This window comes from Odontesthes bonariensis, chromosome 14 (assembly GCF_027942865.1).
Source record: "Odontesthes bonariensis isolate fOdoBon6 chromosome 14, fOdoBon6.hap1, whole genome shotgun sequence".
Classification (NCBI taxonomy): Eukaryota; Metazoa; Chordata; class Actinopteri; order Atheriniformes; family Atherinopsidae; genus Odontesthes; species Odontesthes bonariensis.
Window position 1 is genome coordinate 14081155 of NC_134519.1, and position 23994 is coordinate 14105148.

The window sequence follows — 23994 nt, forward strand, 5'->3', positions numbered from 1 at the left end:
GTCGCATTCAGATCATGTGTTCACGAGTCATTTGTTTCTTGTTCGTCTCACTCTCAATAACATATCAGTGGGTTTGAGCCATAATGACCTAATCTGTCAGAACAGCGATGGTCACAGGGTAGTTTAGTTTAAACTAAGGACAAAATGTGCTGGAAATTACTTAAAGGGCTTAAAATGTTTAGAAATAACTTGAAGATGGTTTACTTTGCCGTGACTGCTTATGTACTTACTTATGGTGGATGCAAAAGTGTAAAAATATTCACTGATCGTCATCAAACCACTTTCTTTTTGTTTTATTTATTTTTCTTGTCTCATTTACTAATGTTTTGAGCCTTTTTATCTTCTATCATTTAACACTTTTTTACTGTGAATTATAATCAAAAGGGTGACAAATCAAAACATTAATTCTTTTTCAATGTGTTGTTTTCTTCTGTAGGATATCCATTAAAAGCCATAAAAACTGTGAAAAAAAAAAAAAAAAACCACAAAAAGGGCTAATCTGACAAAGGCAAAGATCTCTGATATTTGTCGTGAGTCCAAAATAAAACGACGTATTTAATGGAAGGTAGCTCATGAATGGGAAATGGAGCATTGCTTCATCCTGTCACTCTCTATAGGATTTAATCTCATTAAGGCTTCCACTCGTACAAACGGCACACTCAATACTGGATTATGCTTAAGATATAGAATTCACAGCAGTGCAATTTAGCTCTGCATTATTTATAACGACACACACGTTCCTGCTATGTGTGATGTTCCAATCGGCTCAGTGTTTAATTATTCTGATGAGGCTTGCAATCTTTCTCTCGAGTGTGACCTCCTGACCTTGCTGCTCTGGCTTTCCTTCCACCATTTCAGGCATGCTGTTGCAGAGATGTGATGGTTTCTCATTGCAAACTGAGGTGAATTAATTACTAAATTCCCACTTGAAATCAATGCAGGCATCAGCAGCAGATAGTGATGGTGGTCATTCGCACCGCCCGCCTGCTTTATAAGTAAATCTCGACTATTTTAGGTCAGTAAACAACAGGACGTGATTATCTTCTATCAAACATGCTTCTGCTTTGATGGAGGATGTAAACAGAATCAACAGTGGTGATGGAGATGGCATTGTGACACAAATGTAGCGCACACAAACGTGTGGAAGTACACGCTTGGATATTTTCAGCCTCTGGGAGCTCAGTTGTGAGCACGGTGTGAAAGACGTAATCCTGGTGTTTTTCCATCAGTCTGTCCGAGTGTGAGAACGTCAGAGGATCAAAAGTTCTGTTTTTGAACAATGGCTGGTTTGCGCACATGTTTTCCTTCCTCATCTTTTCCCATCAGTTTCTGGAAAGAGGTCAGATTTCAGATGAACCAAACAGATACAATCAGGATGAGAATTAATGATGTTCCTCTATTGACGGCAACTGAAATTAAACCGGAACAAAAACAACAGGCTGATTAATGATGTTTTTCTTTGTCTTCCTCTTGTTTTTTTTTTTTTTTGGAAGTAAAAAATCTTCCAATTTCAAGGTTTTTCACATTTGTTACTCTGTCTGGAACTGGGCTTATGTGAGAACATTTGACTTGTAAAGGTCTCAGCCTCTCTGGAAGCTATTTAAGCGCCCAGTTATATTTTCAACCCAACAACCCAGTATACCGCTGGCCCTGCTTGGACTTTTTTCTAAATGTGTTTTTGCCATGAAATTTAAAACGAGTACTTACTTTTTTAAAAGGTGTTTCTTAGATTCAACATTGACAATCTTTCATCAACATGACTGATGAAAAATTTGCAAATTATTGCCTTCAGTTTGTAGTTAGATTTTACACAACAGGCGCACGTCTTTGGAAATCTGCTTGTACTTTGATTCTAAAGGCCTTTGATTAAAAACCCTTCAATCAATCCTGTGTTTACACACTTACTTTTGTTGTTGCTTGCCGTAATGAGTTACAGCATGACTAGCAATTGCATCAGTGCTGCGTTTAAGGGGGTTCGGCTGCTGCTGAGGAATTCTGCTGCGTGTGCTGCGGCCATTTTTTCTATAATGCTCCATTGTTTTCCACTCAGTGCTCAGCTCAGATCTTTGGGTGAAGAAGACGCCAGTTTAACTGACAGCTGCTTCTTCTGAGGTGTCCTCTGTGTCAGTTAATCTCACTATCGTACACAAACCCACATCAATCACACTGCTAAAGAATGTCTGTCTGCATGCTGTTTGCACTAACATACTTGACTGATAAAGTTTTACTATAAACAATGTGTACTTTCACTATATTTCCATACATTCCATATATGTGCTCATAATTTCCCGAGTGTCGCCCCATTCTTTGTGGTCCGCAGCTGTTTTATATTTGGTGTTTGTGCATGTGAGGAAAAACACACCATATCTTCTATTCTATATTGGCAGGTGACTTAATCTGAGATATGCAAAGATTGAGATGAAATGTGTAAGGGTATTGTTGGGCCTTTCTTTGGGCTTATATTTGAGATATGATTTGGTTTGTTGTCTCCGTTGACAGCAAAACCACAAATTAGATTGAGAGCAAATTAAGCACTTGGAACAGCAGATCTTGAGAGCTAAGGCTCAGTTAGCAGACAGCGGTTACCTCTGTCGTCACAAAGCAAGAAGGGTTTAAATTCAACGAGGGCAATTCCGTGTGGAGTCTGCCTGAGAGCATCCAGCTTCATTCAGGTGCATCACTTTCCTCTCACAGTCCACAGATATATGTGTTCGGTTAGTTTGGGATACACTGGTTGAAGGTGTGAATGAGCACGGGTTTCTGTCTCCCTATGATAGACCGGCAACCTGTCTGGGGTACACCCCACCTCCCAACAAGGTGAGCTGGGATGAACTACAGACCGCAATGAAATCGGGTGTTAATGGAGAAAAAAAACAACTCAATCCGGTGTTGAGTGAGCTGTTGAGTGAAATGATTAACTTCTGATCCTATTGATGTTATCACACAATATGGCATCATACTATAGCTAATATAGCATTTAAAGGCAGGAATTTGGATTATTAATCATCCTGAAAAAACATTTCTTGATAATTCAACAGTTCTATTGTGTTTTTCTTTTATTTAACTTCATTAAGTAAGGGTGAGGGATGTTTTCCAGCCTTATATCCCAAAAATTTCAAGTCATAGATGTCAAAGGAAATTTTAATTTAGATGCCAATAAATTCATGTTGGGTCACATTACTTTGGGATATAGTTGGTTACTGATTAGAAAAAAAATGTTTTTTCTAATTTTTCAAAAACTCAATTATTAGAAAAAAAAGTTTTTTCTAATTAATAACAAAATTCATAGTATTTCACACAAAAAAAAACAAAAAAACGGAAATCCAAACGATCAGTCTTTGAATTATGTGAAGAAATAAAACTAACTGAAAGTTTGACAAATATTTTTTCTCATTTCCAGTGTAAATGAATATATGCATTTTCATATTTTGCATTTAGGGTTGGTCGACTCCATGATGCATGTATTTGATACACGAAGGATCCTGATACTTCTGGAAAGTAAAAGAAAAAAAACTGCGTGAGAAATGCACAATAAACACATATTCAATGCTAAGAAAAAGGAAACAAAAACTCCATTATCTATGAACAACAACGAAAATGTTATTATATTTAAAAGGAAATGATCAAATATCCCACACAATGCAACTATTACCTCATTTTTTTTCAAATGTAATTTGAGTTGACAATGGCATGAAGATGTAGGCTATACCGTTATCGGGTATAATGATATATAAACGCTGGTACTTTTTGGTAATCTGAATACACATCCCCGGTGGCACGCGCAGTAATTCGTTACTACACGACTTGATTAAATGAAGTTCTTTGCCCCGCAAATCACACGTAGGAGTAACAGGGTGACATTTTAACGCGTTACCGCCTGACAGTCGGATCAGTTTGTTGTGTAATCCAATAAGCTCCAGTCCGCATTTCCCCTGAAGCCCATCTGGCTCGCTGGCAGGGTTTGTTTACTGGATGGAAAGAAGGGGATCGTACAGGAGCTGGGAGACTCTAAAATCTACCTCTGGCTGTAGAAGAAAAGGGGAAAAAAATTTAAACTCTCTCTGTTTTGTTGTTTTGGATTTTTTTTTTTCCTTCTTTGAACTCACCCCTGACGCAAAGTTATTATTGCCCTAACAAACAAACGTGCCGAGCATGAACACAAGTTGGAGCATGTGTATTTTTCCTATTTTTAATTCCCAAACAGAAAAGGAGAGTGGAGCGCAGCGGAGCCGCGGCGAGGTCTGCCTGTCAGCCCTTTACAGATCTCCGCACTGACTTAAGAGGAGTTTTCAAGCTGGCCAGCCGCCCCCCAAAAAGATTTCCTCCAGTAAAACAACCAAACTTGACTGTGTTGTGCTCCGTGTGGGACTTCAGGAGACTTCTTCTTCTTCTTTTTTCTCTTTACGTTACGCCACGCATGCCACAAACATCGAGTCAGCAGCAAAAATCCCTCTAAATTCAATTAAAGCTCGTTTTTAAAGAGGATTTTATGCATGCATCTTCTCACTTTTTTTAACAAGAAGGTGCATTGCGGCTGAGTGGGGGGGTTTGTTAAAGTTTCACTTTTTTTTTTTTTGTTGAGAAGGTTGCAGAAGAGCAGCGCAAACTTCACTTGTGGCCTGGACCAGAGTGGGAGAGCCAGACTAGCTGGAGAGCTAGCTCAACTGCTAGCACCTACAGTCGCTTCTACTCAGCCAAGAAGTCGGGTTTCGATCATTTTACGCACCTAGCTGAAGTCAATTTTCCCCGTATTATCGGGCAAATACTTTAAAGTCAAAACAACAGCATCCGTGCGCAGTGCTGGTGTTTGTTCGTGGAGGTTTCCCATGAAGTGGCTAACTTTAGCAGCAGCGTTAGCTTGTGTTTGACTGAACACGTTGGACACGTTCCTCCGCCCATCTTCCGGGATGTCTTTTATTTATTTTTGTTTACCTGTTGGCCTACGCCGCAAAACAAAACCAGTTTCCTGAACGTATATCTTCTGCATTTTGAACTGCCCCCCTCGCCCAGGATTATTGTGTATTTTAGTCGGTGTTGTGGTGGATGGTGTCAGTTATGTGGCTCCGGACTTTGTGTTTTGTTTTGACCGCTGTCTGCGTTGTGATGAGCTGTCATCGAGCGTATGGAGAGAGTAAGTAACAGCAATTTTGACATTTTACCACAGTGAATATCAATGTTTTTATTTGTGTGTGAAATTGTCTGGATACGTGGCTGTTTGCACAATTCAGATGCCTTGACTGCACGGAACACAATGCGATATTACAAGCATTAAATGATAAATTCACACTAGCTGTAGAAACAAACAGGTGAGAGAATTTGCACTGTCTATAACATGAAACGGGTTGTTTAATTTTGTGATAATCGTGGAAATTAATTAAATAAATTATCCTGCTGTTTTGGTAGCCGTACATCTATGGATTTATCGTCGAAATAATTTGAACAATGATCCATAAAGGGAATTAATGCGAGTTTAAAAACTAAGAGAGACGCTTTTCAAATCAGTGGGGTAAAAATGTAGAAAAGTGAATATCGCAGTGAAACTTTTCTACATTAAGAAAAAAAAAAACTGTTTGACTTTCCCCCTGAATTTATAGGGGATTAAATTAAGGTATTATCTTGATGTCCTAAATAACAGAAACCTGAACAATGTATTAAGCACTGTTTTTCTTACTATACGTTGAACTGTTAGAAACTGATGTTTTCACAAAGTGGATGTATCTCTTTTATTTTTGCACATCTTAAATGTGAAGCTATGGTCAAAGCTCTATTTTTTAATACATCTTTAAGAATAAAACGTTAAACCAGACTGTGACTGGTGCATTAACAGCCCCTGACTGTGACAGCTGTAGGTGGGGGTAAAACTGAGAAGTTTTGTTGTTTGTAGATTTCTGGGTCAGAGCGTTAGGGGGGAAAAATGAAGTGAAAACCATTATTTATAGGGGGTGTAGGGGTTTGTTCGTCTTCTTTCGGTAGATATCACAGTGGATAACTGGCTTTAAGACTATGCTTTATTTTATTACAACTTTTCTAAGACATTATCCTGACATATGTGAATCTGCTTTTTATTTTTTTCAAACTCTGAATGCCCTGTTTTTCATAAACGATCACCAGGCAAAGGGCATTAAACATCTAAATGTGCATTTTGCGTGTTTTCTTCACACTTGTCTGAAAGAAGACAGTCTTTGTGTTTGAGGCAAGAATCGACAAAAGAGTTCACATGCGGAGAAATATGAAGCAGGCTGCTGATTAGTGCAGATACTCTGCTGCAATATTGGCATGTACAGATTTTTTGTTTTGTTAGTGATGGTGGGTTGATAAAGGCGTGCTAGCTGCAGCACTGGTGTTGTAGGCAGTGACTGCATTGAAGGGGACAAAGGTTAGCACTTATCGGCAGTGCGAGTCTGCAGGAACTGTAAACAAAATGTTTTGTCCCAATTAAGTAAGTAGTCGGAGAATTTGGTAGAATGAGTTTGGTTGTTGTTGCAGATGGAAAGCTTTGGCGCGTCGCTGTGGTCAGTGCAGCAATGTAACATTAAGCTCTCCTCACAGCTCCCGACAATCCCTTTCATATTCCCTCGAGCCAGGTGATAAGAATGAATGAATGCATTTACCATCGCCTGGAGACATTTCGCGTTTCTCTAAGACTGCACACACTCACTGTTATACACCGTTGGAGTCTCAGCGTAAAGCAAATATTGGTTATACTTGAGAAGAAACGCGGAGCGAAACTGGGATTTGCGGTTGTCGTCCACAGCACAATGAGAGTGTAAATGTGACGTTAACACTTTTCATTCACTGCCACACGCACCTGGAAATGTGATCTTTATCAAAGTCGATGATTCATTCGAGTTTTGGTGATTTGAAATGACGGATTTTCAGATGCATTTCTTAACGGCGTCATCTCTGTGGAGCCAGAATAACTTGTTTAAATACTTCTTAGCTTTGCCGAGTTGAAAGGAAGTGCACTTGTTTAGTTGGCCACTGTTTTGTTTTGACCTTTACATCATATTGAGATCGGTGCCACATCAAAGCAAACTTAATGCTATGATAAGACTTTAGAGGTCAGTTTTGGGAAATGAAAAATAAACCCTCAGCAACTAAATAACTTATTTATTCTGAAGGTTAAGGTATCCCTATGCCAGTTAGAAAAACAAATACCCATCGGTTTGCTAAGGCATAAGCACATAAACAAAGTTATGTGGCAATTTGATTGTTCCAGACAGATTAACTCAAGCTCCTGCTTTATTCAGTGTAAGACATATGCACACTCACATATCCACATACAGTGTGGAGCCTGACATTGCTTTGTAATTGTGACTTCACACATTTCATTCATCGCACACACCCCAGGAAATGCGATATTCATCAAAGTAAATGATAAAAATCCCATAGTTTCTATGAGTTTACTCTGTATTAAATGATGGTAGTTTAGCCTTATGTGGGAAGGTGACATAGCACATCCTTACCTCTGTCTCACCAGATTTTAGTGAGGGGTAAATGGACTATGTCATCAAACCAGTTTGAGCGAGAAGCTTGAGATATAACTCAAGAACAAGTTGTGTAATAGCATTTCAGCCCCCTTCTTGCTCTGCTCAGACTTGAATGAACCACAGACGGGAAGAGTGGAACCTGGGCCTCACACTGGCAGATTTCATAAGCCGGACTGACCAGTGTTGAAGTCAGGAAATCTTCTGAGCTACTTGTTGGTCGCTGTCCAGCTCAGCCTGATGGAAAGTTTCACTTAATAATGGAAGCTTATATTTAGTGGCTAAGTGAATTGGATTGATATACTTGGCATCAACGGGACACTTAACATTTCACAGCTATTTTGTCCATGTAACTGCAATATTTGTCCTCCTTTTTTTGTACATTTCATACTATACATTATAATTTTGAACTCTCATGTTGTAACATTACATGAAAGTTGAATTACAAGAGATACCTCTGAATAGGTTCTGCTAATGTTCATAATTGTACCAAGCAAAACAGCTTTTAGATTTTAACTGTCTGGAGGAAGAAGAAAAACAACAACAAAACAGTGCAACAATAAGCAGGATTTAGAGGTCTCAGATGGAGTTGTGCTGTTGTTGTTGAGCCATGGTAGCACATCACTTAACCAAGAGTGTCTAACAGCAGGGGCTCGCCGTGAAGCCTCCGGCACCCTGTTGTTGAGCACCACGCTGGACAGAACAAGGCTTTTAATCGGGTAGCAATCCAGTGACCTGGAAGCCTTGATTTACGCCTCCCGACCGGGACAGCAAATTGTAAAGGTGATAAAACTGTCTCACCCCCCCCCCCCCCTTCTCAAAAAAAAAAAACTAAACTCATAAGTGTGTTTGACATGTACACAAAAGAATGTTTTTTACACTCGTCAAACTCAACAATGACTGTTTGAATCCAGAGTGACGGGTTCATATTTGAAAATTACATACTGCTTGAAAATTGAGTAACGTGGCACACCTGCAATCTATCATTTTGTTCCCACATGCGTCTGACAAGTAAACCTTGTTGTGTCAGGTTCTTTACCTTCCACAGTGCCTCCGTTGGAAGGAAATATACTTGTTATTGTCCTTTCACACCTAAGAGGTAATAATTACCCGACTGCCAGTTTTGTCCCCAACACCCACACAAAATCAAAGTTCTTGGAATGGCCACGATGAGTCTGGGTGGTTACCTTGACATTAGCTGGTTCAGCGTGACACTAGCCGTTTTAGTGTTGAATTACTGATGTGTGACACACTGGTTTTTTTTTTTCGGATTAACATGAGGTGAAATGAAGAAAAGAAAAAAATTCTTTGGTTGTGGTTTTGTTGACACAAAAGAGATTGTCTTGCAAATCGACAGAGAGAGTCGTCTGTTAGAGTAAGTGAGCAGCTGAATCATCAAATGATCTTTGGTCCAGAGCCACATTACACACATGACACATTCCCAAGAGGAAACTTTGTGTTCTATGTTATACGCAGCGCAACTCTATTTAAAGACCCGGGACCTTTTTTTTTTCTTTTTCATCAACTTAAACTTGTTCATTTGTGCCCATATAGAATAGTTGAGGGTGGCCTTTACTCCGAACCAAGCGTATTTCATCTTTTACACCAGGCTGACAGTCGGTCGTCAGAAACGCCCGGAGCATCTGAATCAATCTAATTAGTTCACCCGCTTGATGAAGACCCCTGGCCCTTTCTCCCAAGTTTGTTATGATACTGCACGAAAACATGAAAGAGACACGGGTGTTTTTGTCTAATACAGCCATATTCTTCTCGTGTCCTGTGCAGACTGGAGTTTCTCCCCCGTGCTCTCTCTCATGTTTGTTGTATGTTTTTTTAACTTTTCTGTGTTTCCGTCCGTCGTGTCCTCTGACCCCATCGCTTGCTTTCTCATTGGCTGTAGCTCCTAAACTCTCCCCTGCCGACTGCTTCAGAATTCCAAACATTTAAAATTTTTGGATCGGAAACCCGGGGAAGTCTCCGTGAGCCTCTGGTATCACGGTCAGAAACCATACGTCTTGTCTTCAGAGTGTTCACACATGCGATCCGACTTGGAATTGCCTCAGATCTGGCGAAAAGTTATTCGGTTGTATTCTGACTTATTGAACAGCGAGATTTTAAGCTCATTTGTTCATGTGACATAAACATTGAGTCCTTACGTCAGCATTTTTAGATGAGAATCTTCAGTTTTCTTGTAGAGTAGTTTAAAAGTAACACCTTAAATCAGGTGTACAAGCCCGTCAAAGTGGATATATATCACGTCGTCTTTGAAAATGAGTTTTTAGGTATTTCTTTGGTTGATATTTGCTTAAATTTAGTCTGTGAGGGGGAAACAACAGTACTGTGAAACTTTGAAAAGGGAAGTGTTGCAATCGCTCAGTGTTTGTGTTCCTGCATACATACTGAGGCCTCAGTTCTCTCCAAGACCAGCAAAAAACATACACCACCACTCTTAACTACTGCCCCCCCCTCCACCCCCGCCCCAAACATTTACCCCTCGAGATCAGAAGTCATTTGTGCCTGTTGCTGCTTGCAGAGCACTGTGGGTTAGTGTTACTGAGCTTAAAGTTGAGCTCACCCTGTGTACAGCTGACTCCCTTCGGTAACTACACCATAAGTGTTCTGCACTGATGCTTCAACGTGATTACACCTTCAACATGTTGACATCTTACGGCGCAGACGTGATCCGTGTCGGGCTTTCACACACGTTTATATCCGGATTGATATTGAGCACAGTTGCGTGTCATTACAGGCCTTGCATTTTCTTCAGGTTCAGCATTGTGTAGAATTCCTTTATGGCTCATTGGCTTTGATTGTGTTCTGATTAATGTGAACCAGACCACTTTCAAACATCACCAGCTGGATCTAAAAGTGCCCCCGTGTAGCAGAGCTTTTAAGTTGACAAGCTGGTGAGTTGTTAAGACATTTTAGCTGCTTTCCGTTGTCTTGAAATTACAGCTAATCAAATATTGTGGGATTTTTTTTTTTTTTTTAAGGCTTCCAAAGATAAACGCTTAGTTTCTTGGACACCTTTTAGAGAGAGTGAGACCAGAGAATGCATTCAGTTTCTTTAAGTTTAAGTCATAGTATTTGATTATAACCAGCATTTTTTTAAACAACGATAAGAAATCCAAATACAGGGTACTACAGTGACGTATAAAGTGTGCCTAAACATAAAGGGTTGTTTGATCTTTAGACAATTATCAACTACAACAGGATAAACTTCCATCTTCTGTTCCCCCTCTGTCTGCTGCTTTCTAACAAAACGTGGTAGAGAGAGAGTTTCTGTTGGACTTCTTTTAGAAAGGAGAGTGATCGTAAAGAATGTGATGGAGGCGCGTAGCTGGTACTCCTCAGAGACCGTGTTTTATTAGCCGTTTTGATTCTGGATTTTGTTTTTTTCCTTGTGTGGGGAGGCTGGCCAGGTTTTTCTTATATAAAAGGTTTTAATCTCCAAGGGATTTTCGGATAAAATAAAGGTGACATAAACAAAATGAAACCCGCTATAAGCTTGAGGTTTTGAGTTTCCTTCCTGTCTGGTTAGTTTACTTCTTGTTACTATTAACAGTTTTATTTCTTGTCGCGGTGATGCTGAAGTAGGAAATGATCAAACTGCTCTTTTTGAATTAACCATAAACGCTTATCTGTTTCAGAAGTGCAGGCTTTTGATGTCCGCGGTCAACAGAACAGATATCTGTACCCTTAATGACTATAATTGATGAGTCGGTGCACTTTGGCTGTTTTCAGTCTTGTCTGGTTGAAACAGGACATATATGGAGACCTGGAGCTGGCCATGTCACCATAGTAACCTTTGTGATGTACCCAGTTTTTTTTTTTTTCTTTCTTTATCTTAACAATACAGGGAAAATTTCAATTCAGTGATGGACCTTGTCTCGTGTGCTGGAGCTGCGACACGTCGTTATGGACTGAGTTCTACTATAAATGACAAACTGTGTTGTTGAAGCTCCTGCTTCTGCCAAACTTTTGTTCACAAGTAGAGAAGACAGTTGGTAGTTCTTCCTCTGCTGCTGCCCTGAAATTCCTCACTTACACACCAGGACTGCTATGTTCCAGTTTCCAATGTGAGCCACTGTCGGTACGACTGGACTGTATTAGATTCTCCACTGGGAATGTGGTGCTAAAAATACTGTCCGCGCTGAAAGTGTACACTGATAGGAGCTTGGACTCGCCGCCCTGTGATGATTCCCCTTTTCCACAGGGTCACTTAATGCTCCGCTGTTTGACTTTTCTGTGACTATAGAAACGCTGTCGCTGCATATTATGCACTTCAGTCGTGTTTGTTCTTTTAACGGTTTTGTTTGACTGCGTGTGGGGCCTTGTACGAGATGGAGAGAGAGGCTCTTTGTAGTTGTAAATGTTGTTGGATTTGGAGTCGACTGCGTTTGCTGCAGATACCGTTAGTTGACTGAAAGGGATTTATAGCCATGGTATATGTTTAGCCCAAATAAAAAGTACTTTTTAATGAGCTTCTTTTGCTAGTCGGATCCTCACAGATAAATGGCCACAGAATGAGGTTTCTAGTTGGGATCATGGAGTGAGGCCCCGTGGTTCGCTCAGTAATCGGAGACACTTTTTGGTTGTATGTGTGTCGTATTTGCTTTGTACTGTTTTCAACCACAAGGTGTAAAATGAGCTGCTTGCCAAAAGAGGTGCACACTTGGCTGTTTATACCTCTTATCCACATGGCTGACCAGCGGGCCTGATGTGCACAGCTCAGTGGTGGGTGAGGCAGTAAACTAACGCAGCCTTCTCACCAGGCTGCACTCTTCCAGCTGGGCCCAGGACTTGTAAACTGGAAAATTGGCACAGGAATGTTCCTCATTCCACCTGTAAAGAGAAAGAAAAATGTGTTTATTACCATCTTTATTTATGTAAGGTCACACAGACCTTAGTTTGGCTGATTTACAGAAGAGAGAGTGTCTAAAAATTTCAACCGCTTACACTTAAAGTCTGATAGATACTTGATTGTAAATATATTAGACAATATTCTTTTGCAGAAAATGTCAGTTACCCCTTTTTTTATTACTCTACTACATGTTCCTTGTCTTGGGACTCTACTTTAAATGTAGAGTACTACAGTTGATATGAAAACTTATTCTGAGGCTCTCCAAAAAAAATCAGATTTGTTGTAGAAGTAATTTTCAGATTGATAATGGTTAGTTGCAGCTGTACAAGCCGTTTCTTTTGTATTGCGTCATTGTGATACAGTACAGTTTGAAATGATCGAGACAGAAAAATGTAACCCAGCTGCGCAACAGGATAGTTTGGGAGTTTCTCATCACTTAAGATGCGTGTGTCTGGGCCACAAATCTACTACTGGTGCAATACTTGACCATTAGTGCTTCAGTTGGCCTCGCAGACTAATATTTTTAACACATTAGCTAATGTTTTTCAGAATTGGCTCCACAATTCAACACAGTGTGACCAGGGAATGAGCAAATGATAGCAGCGCTCCTTATTTGACAGTGGCCCACAGCCAGATATGCGGTTGCTAAACAAAATGCCATTGAGGACAGTCTGTTTCTCCTCAAAGCCAGAGACACAACCGCATTTTTTCAGTAAAATATCCCCTCTTAATTATCAAGAGGTTGTTTCCTTTTTTTCCCCTTCCGTCTTGAGACCACGTCTGACTTCTTCAACCTTAGTTCTCCCCCTTAATAGAGCAGACGTGTTGTGTAATTGCTCAGCCACATTCAGCAGCTGCATTATGCAGGCAAAAGGACAAGATTTATCGTTTTGTTTATTTATTCTGAATAAGCCAAAACATTTTCTTTATTAAAAGTAACACAGTTTAGTTATTTCAGTCTTGAAATCCCTATGTTTTGCCAGTTTAATAGTTTACTGCTGAGTACTTTTTGAGCGATGCACAGTAAGGATTTGGCTTGTAAACAATCTCTCTCTCTTTCCTTGTTTGTTTTGTTTTTTTCCAGTTTGTCCAAGCAAGGACATCCGCAACAATGTGACCAACCTGCAGACGCTCGAGAATTGCACTGTGATCGAAGGCCACCTGAAGATCTTACTCATGTTCAGGACCAAGCCCGAGGATTTCCGAGGCCTCAGTTTCCCCAAGCTGATGGTGGTCACCGACTACCTGTTGCTCTTCAGAGTCTACGGCCTGGAGAGCCTCAACGATCTCTTCCCCAACCTGACGGTGATCAGAGGCAACAACCTGTTCTTCAACTATGCTCTAGTGGTGTTCGAGATGCTCCAGCTGCGAGAGCTCGGCCTCCATAGCTTGATGAATATCACCAGAGGAGCCGTGCGACTGGAGAAAAACCCAGATCTCTGCTACCTGTCCACTCTGGACTGGTCCAAGATCCTGGACTCGGTGGAGGACAACTATATCATGGCTAACAAGAACGAAAGAGAGTGTGGTGATGTGTGCCCCGGAGCGGCTGTTGGAAAGGCAACCTGCCAGACGACCACCATCAACGGACACTTCAGCGAACGCTGCTGGACACAGAACCACTGTCAAAGAAGTAAGCAGACTTTTCTTGTAAATCGGTACTAATGCTGATATAATTGATCTTTTTGATTCTCCATGATTAGAGGATTGCTATTTCCAATATTTCTTTCTAAGAACTATAATCAACCCCATATATAATCATTTGTATCATTTCAGCTTTAAAAACACACTGACCACAAATCACTTCCTGCTTCAAGCTACAGGGCCTTCTCTCTTTGTCACTAGAAATCCCAAAAATTTAGTCCAAAATGGACGTGAACGGTGTGTTTATAACCAGGAAAAGAAAATCTGATTTCACAGTGCTCTGTGGATGATGCATGTTCTGACCAGGGAGAATAAAAATTTAATTTCTTAGTCCTTTGGGCTTAGTGCATTCACTTACAATAGGACAAAAAGAAAATCAGGGGTAAAGCTTGTTATGGGTCAAGCTGAAAGTCAATCCTTTTTGATATCCGGCCAATCAGTCGGTGCATCCCTATTTGTTAGAGAGCTGAAGTCTTTCTGTCTGTGCCTCCACCTCAGCCTAATCCAGCACATGGACGTGAATGAAAGGCTGTCAGTTGGAATTTTTTCGGATACTAGGTCATAAAATTGGTTTAGAAAGCAGGGTTGAAAATTGAAATTCATCGAAAGATGTCATAACTGCCAAATTACCTTGTTGACCAAGCTAAACCTAATGCAGTCAAATGTAGCCTGCCCTCCAATAAGTCCAAGGTTTTGATTTGGGCTGCACAATATATCAAAAACCTCTGGCTATTGTGATATAATTTTAATCTATTTTTTCTATTCATACCTTGGTGTCCCGTGTATCTAGCCATGAGCTTTGCTCGAGTTTCTTCAACCACTCTGGTTGCCACGCAGGTTTTTGACGTCTCTCTTTATTTGTTTTGACAGCTTTAGTTGAATTGACATAAATTTTTCTGCCTGCCCTGCTTCCACGACGCTGTACTGTAACCAGTTTAGATACTGCGGTAATTCACCTGGAAATGTTTGAACCAGTCAGAGTGGCTGAATTTTGTTAGGTTGCATGCAAATGGAATTTCTAGTATAATATTTTTTCCTTTTGTTTTGTTTTGTTTTTAATAGTATTAGAAACGGGTCGATATTAAAGCGTCTTCAGCAAGGCCATGAGGGACCAGCTGAAGCTGCTCGCTGCTGTTTGGCAGAGTCTCGCTGCTAACTTCTTCTTTTACATTCTCCCCTTTTATTATTAACGTCTAATTTCCTTGGTTCCTCATAGTTCATACAAATTAGCTGTGCAGCCCAATCCCACAAGTAGTCAGGAACAGTGGTTTTATGCAGGTTCAAAGCAGATACCTCCAACCACGGTCCTGATGGCCGATTTCGCTCACGATTTGTCTTTTCAGACACACAAAAAACATCTTATGGATGTGTTAACAAGGTTAAGAACTTGACTTTAAGACTAGATCCAGTCCATTCCATTTCCTTTGGATGAGGATCATTACATCTAAAACTTTCCCTGTTACACTGACATCAGCGTTAAGATTGGCAAGGCAAGGCAATTTTATTTATAGAGCACAATTCATACACAGGGCAATTCAAAGTGCTTCACAGCTACATAAAATCACAAGAAGGCAATAAAACCATTAAAAAGGAATAAAAAAAAATAAAAGAAAGAAATTAAAAAAGAAAGAAATTTAAAACCCATTAAAATAATCATTGAGTAATTAAAAAGTGAAGAGTGCAGATAAAATACTTTCAGGTGTCATATGCACAGCTAAACAGAACTTTTTTCAGCCTGGATTTAAACATTGTCAGAGTTGAGGCCTGTCTCACATCTTCTGGAAGGCTGTTCCAGATTTTAGGGGCATAAAACTGAAACGCAGCCTCACCTTGTTTGATTCTTTTCTTTTTTTATAATTCCCTATATTACATTCTTGTCATGTAGCCTACTTTTTTGTTAGTGATTTTTAGCATCTCTTTGGTGAGATTTTCTCAGTTCTTGTCAACAAATTCAGCCTCGTTTGATTCAGAATAAAGCAGACAAAGTTAACTCTTTAAGGTTAATCGTCACAGTGAATGTCAAAAAAATGGCTTTAAGTTGATTTGACCCAAGATAGTTAGGTCCTTTTTATGTTGAAATGTCATAGCTATGTCATGTGTTAGGTTTAGTCATGGAGGCCAAGATCTGTGTCAATGCAGCTTGAACTGAACTCGAATGTTGCAACACTTCGCCAGTCAGTCTGTGAATCTTTACTCTTAAAAGACTGTCGTGTTGTCATTTCTGGTGTGTGGAGGAGGTAAAGAAGAAACCCAGCATCATGTGATATTTCTCTTTGTCTGCTCCTGCTCTATGCTGGCTTGTAATATAAAAGACGAAGCCCATCCATGTCACACTGTCAAAGAGTTCAAGTGCCTTGAAGATTTTTGTGCATGGGTGCACCATTTCACAACACTGCTTCTAATTGTGGAACAACTTCTTTTAAACCAGTTTTTCAGAACATTAGCCCTCTCCCAACTCCTACTTATGTTTGTTTAGAGCATTAGCGGCATGCAGGTTATAGTAGAGCCAATCACGACCTGTTAGTATGTTCCTCTGTGGCTGTGCGGTTTTTCCTCTAATAACTTTGCCCGAGGTTGCTCTTTCATTGCTACCAAAAATACATGCTTATTTGCAGAATAAGCTCAGAAGTCCTGATGTCAAATTGTAATTGTATAAGCAGCCTCCAAGCAGAGATGGTTTCCTAATTGTGTACCAGCTGGTGACAATGAATCAAGACCAGATGCTGACAGGCAAGAAATGATCAGTGGAAGGCATTCTGCATAGGCAGGGCGTGTGGTCCTGTGGTCTGGGACCTGCGGTTTCTTGCCTCCTTTCACTAAAGCATGAAAAGACCCGTTAAGTACCAGCTAGAACCACAGGACAGAGTGCAGCGTATTCGGTGTCCTCCTGATCTACAATGTTAGAGCTTTTTATAGACCCCTGTGTTTCTGGAAGTTTCCAAATTTCTGCCATCTTTGACCTGCTGATTAAGAGGTTTCGATAAAGGAACAAGCACGTGTCGAAGTTGAGTATAGATGCTGGAACTGCTTCCTAAAGTTGAGAGAATTACTTGTTTTTTATGCTTCATACACACTGGGATAGATATTTTCTCATTCTTTTTAATCTATTTTTCTATTAAAAGACTAGAATTTCTGATATATTTGCATTAGCAGCAGAGAAGCTGCAGTGGTTAAGCTCTCCGAGCTTCAGAGCTGACCTCCGGTCACACTCTCTCTGTTGTCTGTACACCAACCGAAAACAAAGCTGCCGAACCTCGCGGTTTGGCTGAAGTCCCATGTTTGGAGTCTCAACCCATTTTCCTTCCCTGCTTCTATAATCGGAGCAATTTGAGCTTCTCTGTAGGCAGCCGCTGCTAATTTCCCCCTCGTTTTTACACCAAATTGGGAACTTCCGTTCAACAAACTGGCAAAGTAAGGTTGCAGGAGATGCTCATTACCAAAGCTGATTAGATTTAGCTACAAGCGTACAAACAAACATGCGAGATTTCAGCAACCCATCAAAACATTGTTCTCCATCTTTGTCATATTTGTAAGCTATTTGAAAGGTTCAAATGATGTTTGAAGTGTTATTTGCGAGACTAGCTCAGCATAGATTAATGTAAGATCAACAACTGATCAGCACAGTGATTCATTCTATCACTTTTTACGTCCGAATAGTTCGCACGGACAGCTTGTTTGCACTGGTGCCAAATGAGTGATTATAACTGCTTCTACACACACTCACTGAAGTGTAAACAGAATTTTGCTTGTTAAATGTTTGAGGTTCCCCTTTTACATTTTGGAGCATATCTTTTTGGGCACTGTTTTTTTGCCAACACTCATTGAAGATAAAGGGCATTTGATGATGTCTGGCAGTCTCTTTTATGTGGCATTGCTTGTTCGACTGTTAGGTTGTCCGCTCGGCCTGAGTCCTGCGTACAGCGATGACTGGAATCGAAAGCCAAATTGACACGATAAGATTTGAGGCCCGATTTTCACGTCACAGGTAAATGTTGGAGATCCCTGATGAACGGCCCAGATCTGAGAAAAATCTGCGCTTCAGTCGGCGGTCATCAGTCATTGTATGTTAAAGCTTTAACGATATGATTTTAGAGTTTTAGGGACACGTCCTAGTCTCCTACTTGATACTCTGAGGCTGTCGAGGGTCAGAGTATAACAAACTTCAGAAGTCTCCTTCCACCCCTCAATTCTTTATATTTTTTGCTTGAATGGAGTCAAACATTTATTTGAATCGTTTAACATCTTTTAAAGTGGTCTCACCAACGGTTCTATAGGTTTTCGTAAAGTCTTTGAAAGTTTTTCATTTGGCATCGGATGTTTTTTCATGCATTTTTATTCCACTCCAGTACCTGACCATTTCAGAAGAATGTTTTTTGTTGTTGTTGATTAAGCCAGTTCATACTGATCTATAAATCATTCAAGCATAAAAAGGCACCTAACCAGTGACATGTCAACATAAGTAGTCAACTTGAATTTGAAATATTATCCTATGGCACTTGGTTACCAGCTTCCGCTTCTTTGTTCGCATTTCTTTAGTTCCCATTTCTTTAGTTGCATCTATGAAAAAGACAGAGATATCACAGTTTGACAGACATATGATAGTATGTTTCCACCAACAAGGGAATTCCCCAGCAATTATAACCTGACATATATCGGTATGGTGTGCTGTGTGACCTTAAGAATTTGAGGAAACAAGAAAAGTGGAGGGCATAAAAAGTATTTACAGCAGATGAACAGTATCTGAAAGTTATGTCCTTTAGAAATGGGAAACAGTCCAAGGTCCCCTGACACGGGACCTTGGAGATGCATTTGGACCTTTTAGTTGATACATCTACTGTTCACTGAAGCTTTATCAGAAGAGTGGATGTCAAGAAGCCATTCTTAAGGAAGGGAAACCGGGAGTGAAAGGCTGAGGTATACCAAATGACACAAGAAGTGGACTGAAAACTAGTAACAGCCGGTCTAATGGAGGGATGAATCCTCCCCAGAGCCTGGACTTCAACATTATTGAAGCAGTGTGGGATCATCCTGACAGAAAACAGGACAAAAAAGGCAGCCAACATCCAAAGAAGAGCTCTTTAAATGTCTGGAGAACTATTCCTGAAGACTACTTAAAGAAATGACAAGAAAGCTTGTCTCAGAGGGTTCTGGCTGTGATCAAATATTGTTTTTCAAACTTGTTAGAATAGCACAAATGATGTTTTTGTTCTACATACTGTATTTCCTTTTATGTCGGCACATTGTTTTAAAAAAAATCGCTGCACCTCTTTCAAGTCTTCCTTACATTATATTAAGAAAAAAGCAGTGGCTCAGGACTTTTTCAAACGATAAATATGACGTACATACAGATACAATCTACGCTCTGTTCAAAATTTGTTTAAACGTTGGCAACAACAACCACGTGTCTCTGATGTGCCCAGTGTTGATAGTGATATCATGGCAGACTTCAGAGAGAGAGAAGTGACAGAGAGACACTGCCAGTTCTCTTCATCACCCAAATGAGCAAAACAGATGCAGTCATTAACATTAATGACGACAGAGGGACTTGTATGCATGACAGCTGCAACTGCTTCATAAAAATCTGCCAGACAATTGAGGGATTAAATAGGTTAAAAAAGAAGCATTGTCTAACACAGTGGACTTAAAGCAAAAACGCTCTGCTTTGAACAACAGTTGGGAAGCTCATTTTTCATAATAATACTGCAAACACTCACAGTAATGAATTCATTCTCATGGCTTAATCCATCCATCCTCCCATCCACTGCTCATCTGTCAGTTGAATTAATTATACCAGAATTACTGGAATTATTGATACATTCTCTGAAGATGTGTGGGGGCAGATACAGAATGTGATTATTTAAAGTAATATCCGGTACTCTTTTCCATCATAAACAAGGGCGCACTATAACTGAATAAAACTTGTTTTAGGGGGGACAAAGTGAAACTGATTTGTAGATCTTTAACTGTGATTGAAAGTATTTAGTATATGTTGAAGTTTTTATTTCATCGTAAAGCTTCAACTTGACTTAAAAGTGTTTTGATATGTTTTTTCTTTGTGTAATCAATGCTTGTGTTACGGTCTTCCTTCTCTAAGCCTACAGTGACACACAGTGAATGAGCCTGTATGCCCCACGAAGCTAGTATTTTACACACATGATTGAAAGTGATCTTAATTATCTACCCTCAAGGGGGGCCGTGCTCTTCCCTTTCAGCCGCTGCAAGATCTATCTCCGGTGTTTGGGTTTGCAGGTTCTGTTACATATTTAATAAGCTCCCTTAAGATGGAGAATGTCTCTTAGCAGACACCTCACTCTGTGACTGGATTGGTCCGAGCACCATAGTTGCCGACTTGGTCTGCTGGCTGAGAAAGCGTGTCGCTGGGTTCAAGCACTCTTTCAAAATCGGGGCATTGCTATGAATCAGTCTGGTCGGGTAAGGACCTCTCTTGATATGGAGAGTCCAGATTTACCCTGTGCCCGTGTCACATGTCTCCCCACCAATCGCTAGACAGAGATTTGTCAGGGTCAGTGTGTACGCGTTGGACAGTAACACAGACAGGTTGTAAATCACGCGGGGACATAACCTCTGCGTGTGTGCAGACAGTGGACGGCCATTGTTTAGTCTTGCTGCTAGGAAACGGGAGAGTAACATCGTGGTGTAATCGTGGATATGAACACATCAGTCATTCGCTCTGGCCGTATCGGAAGGAAAAGTGAGGTCGCCGGTTACTACAGAGGGTGAAAGGATGGGACCGCCTCAGTGTACACCTCAGATATCCTCTCTGCTGACCTTGCTGCAGATCCTGCACGCAACGGTCAACGCTGGCGCCGCGATCCTTTTCCACTCCAAACAATAGTGGTTGTAGAAGTGTAGGAGTGTTCTCCCCAATTGTTTCCCGTCTTTGTTGATCTACTTCCTCTCCGAAGTTATGAATGGGCACTGAGAACTAGGGTGCCCCGGTAGCGCATACGCATTTATGAGACCAAAATACTGAAGCGTGACCTGTCGAGGTCAGAGAGGCAGGAAGGAGGACAAACTTAGCTGCTCGTGAAGCCGTCTGTGGGGAAATGGGAGGATATTTTTGCAGAGTTTTATTATTTTGAGATGGAAGTGACTCCTGGTGTGACAAAACCTTGAAAAAATCCAAGACCTCCTTATATTATCTCCATTGGCTCGTGTTCCTTATTGGCATTTTTATTTTGTTGACTGTGACTGTAGATCATTTCATACTTGCATGACGTTTAAGTTACAGCCAATCTCAATATCCCAATGAGGTTTATGGATTCATTGCATGTGGTGTGGCCTCTAAAAATAAAATTAATTTGAAAGCAAAGCCAGTTTTTTTTTTTTTTTTTTTTTTTTTCCCCCACGGTCACATCATTCTCGGCCACGGCTGCCAGTCACTCCCTATGTTCAATTTGATATTAAACCATAAAGCTTAAATCCTCAGCTTTCTGCATGTTGTTGCCCTTCACAGCAGTGAGAGGTAAATTAAATTGTGTTCAAACTGAAACGTCGGCGGTAGACAATCCGGATTTCTATGCGAGAATGTCCTTGCTGAGATTCAGCAGCTGTTCAGCTGAATGAAAACTGCTTCAAATCACGAGTTGAAAAGTTGGTGGTATAAAGTAATTTACTCTTCTAAACTTTGTGCAGGATATGGCAGCGAGTTTATTGCAAGGTATGGAATATAGATTTAGTCTAAAAGCTGAGTTTTCCTGTCACACAGACCAGGCATCATGTCTGAATTCCTTTTCTTTCCTTCTTTGTCTTCCGTGCTGCTAGACGTGTGTTCCACTCATCTGTAAGCTATTTGTTTTTCAGTTCTTGGTTCTTTTCCTTCAGATAACAGATTCTTTTCTTTCTATTGCTATACGTTAGTTATGCAGCAGGTTTTTTTAATAGTTATTTTTTGTGCAAATAGGACACAAAAGACCACCAAAATGGGTTAGAATAACAAAAACAAACAAACAAAAAAGTCCAAGAAACAATAATTAAAGTGGGGATTGGATGTATATGAGATTAGATTTATAATCCTCAAATCTTAATTAATTGGACTGAAATAGCTTTTTATTTCAATCACTTATGGAAGTGCTTGAAATGCACACCAGTTAAGTGTTTTACCCACTTGTCATGTACACCGCTGTCGTAGTTATGTTAAGGAGGTGGGGAAAAAATAACTTACTCTTCTTGTTGGGGAACCCTCCAACCCAATTTAAATAACTCACTCTGTAGTGCAGTGTTTGGACTCTTTGACCCAGTTACTTTAGCAAAACTTTGGTTTTGAGTCAAGAGGAAAAAAGAGCCAGACAAGATTCTGCAAGTAAAAATGTCTGCAAGTAAAAAAAAAGAAAAAAAAAGAAGGCTTCCTTGTTTTTACCTCGGCTTCGACAGTCGGTGCTACTCTGGGTTAATTATGCAGAGTGCTATTCTACAAGCCTGAAGCTAAACTCACAGACCCCCACACTCGCGCACACAGGGTCCTTTTCTGTGAGCTGACTTAACTTCTTTGGCACTTGGTCTTGTGGCGCTGCACCCTGCAAACCCTCTCCATTCAGCTACTGGAGCCATTCCCATGGAATCCCAGACATTTCAGGCATCTGTTAAAGCGGGGCCGCTCTACACGCTCACACTCACCATAGCCGTCGGGTTTCAAAGAACTCGCTGCTGTTTGAATGTTCGTTTAATCACGTGTCTCCATCTGCTTTCACGCAACTTTCATGCAGATGTTTTACAAGTCTCTTGTTGTTTTCTTCTTCTTGTTAAACAGGATGGCCTGTATGAATAAGGTAAATCATTTTTGCGTTGCCATGGCAGTATTTTGTATTTGTGCCATGGTTCGTGTTTTTTTTTTGTTTTTTTTTCCCTTTTCAGAGTGGTTAATCGTCTGTATGTGTGCACTTGAGAGTGCAGTGTGGCTAAAAGCAAAACACCTCGCTTCATGAAATGGTACCGATGCGTCGGACCAAAGCCCAAAAAGTTGTACTGTTGTTTGTATTCAAGGCTGCAGTGAATGTAGAAATTAAAAACATCACGTAGCATTACTGATGACAAATGGGTGTTTTGTGAAGGAAAGCTTGTCTGCGGGACCCGGATATATAGCGTTGTGATATCTCGGTGCCTTACAGGATGTGAGTGAATGTTTTTTTTTTTTTTTTTTTTTTTTTTTTTTTTCTGTGCTCCGAGGAAGGAAAAATGGGATAATCAATCGTGGAATCCAAAAATAGAAAATGATTTCGTACATCCAAAATGCAAGACCACACCTGTAGCTGCTCATTGTTAACTGACTTTTAGTAGGTGTCCTTTTTGTTTTCTTCCTTTCTGTTGCGAGTTGCTCTCTGAAAATATTGTTTTCTTTTATAGTTAAAAGGCAGCAGAAGCTGTTCCCTTCTGATTGCCAAGTCTGACAGATTCAAGGTTCACTTGTTTGTGGATAAAATGGCTCGTTTGGTTTGACCTTATTTATAAGCTGCTTTTGCACAAAAAGGTCTGCCTACTTCATTTATCCATTAACAGCCTAAACCATTTTTCAAATGAAGCGAGTTTAATGTCCTTATGAAGAAAGCAAATTAAATAGACCTTTCAGTGTAACTCCGGTGTTGTGATTATTCTCTTCCTGCTAACACTTTGTGTTTACTTTCTTCTTGGTAAGAAGGTCAAAAGCGCTGGTTATAATTCAGAAAACAGCGTTGTGACGTCACATTAATGACATATATGCATTTGATGTCATGACCGGTAGTTAAATTCAACCATTGAGGTAGAGATTATTTTCAACCTTGCACTGGAAGGAAATGAAGATTCAAGGCTCTGGCGTGCGTCATTTGCCTGTCAAACAGCATCGTAATTGGCCATCAATGAGAGCACAGTCTTTATCATTTCTATTCCAGTCACGGACAAACTGGATATCCTGCCTTCGGATGACAGAGGTGGCAGGGAGACATTAAAAACAAAAAGTGCTTTTCCATGTTGTTGATGTGTTTTTGTTCTATTAACGGAGGC

General features: G+C 40.3%; 1 protein-coding gene across 1 annotated transcript in view; it reads left to right on the forward strand.

Annotated features, from left to right (window-relative positions):
- Positions 1–3949: 3949 nt before the first annotated feature.
- The window catches only part of insra (insulin receptor a), a 47637-nt gene continuing 27592 nt past the window's right edge, over positions 3950–23994 (forward strand). Inside the window, exons 1-2 of the mRNA XM_075483028.1 lie at positions 3950–5131; positions 13436–13984. Coding sequence (XP_075339143.1) covers positions 5044–5131; positions 13436–13984 — 637 coding nt within the window. The 5' untranslated portion in view covers positions 3950–5043. The remainder of the gene's footprint in view (positions 5132–13435; positions 13985–23994) is intronic.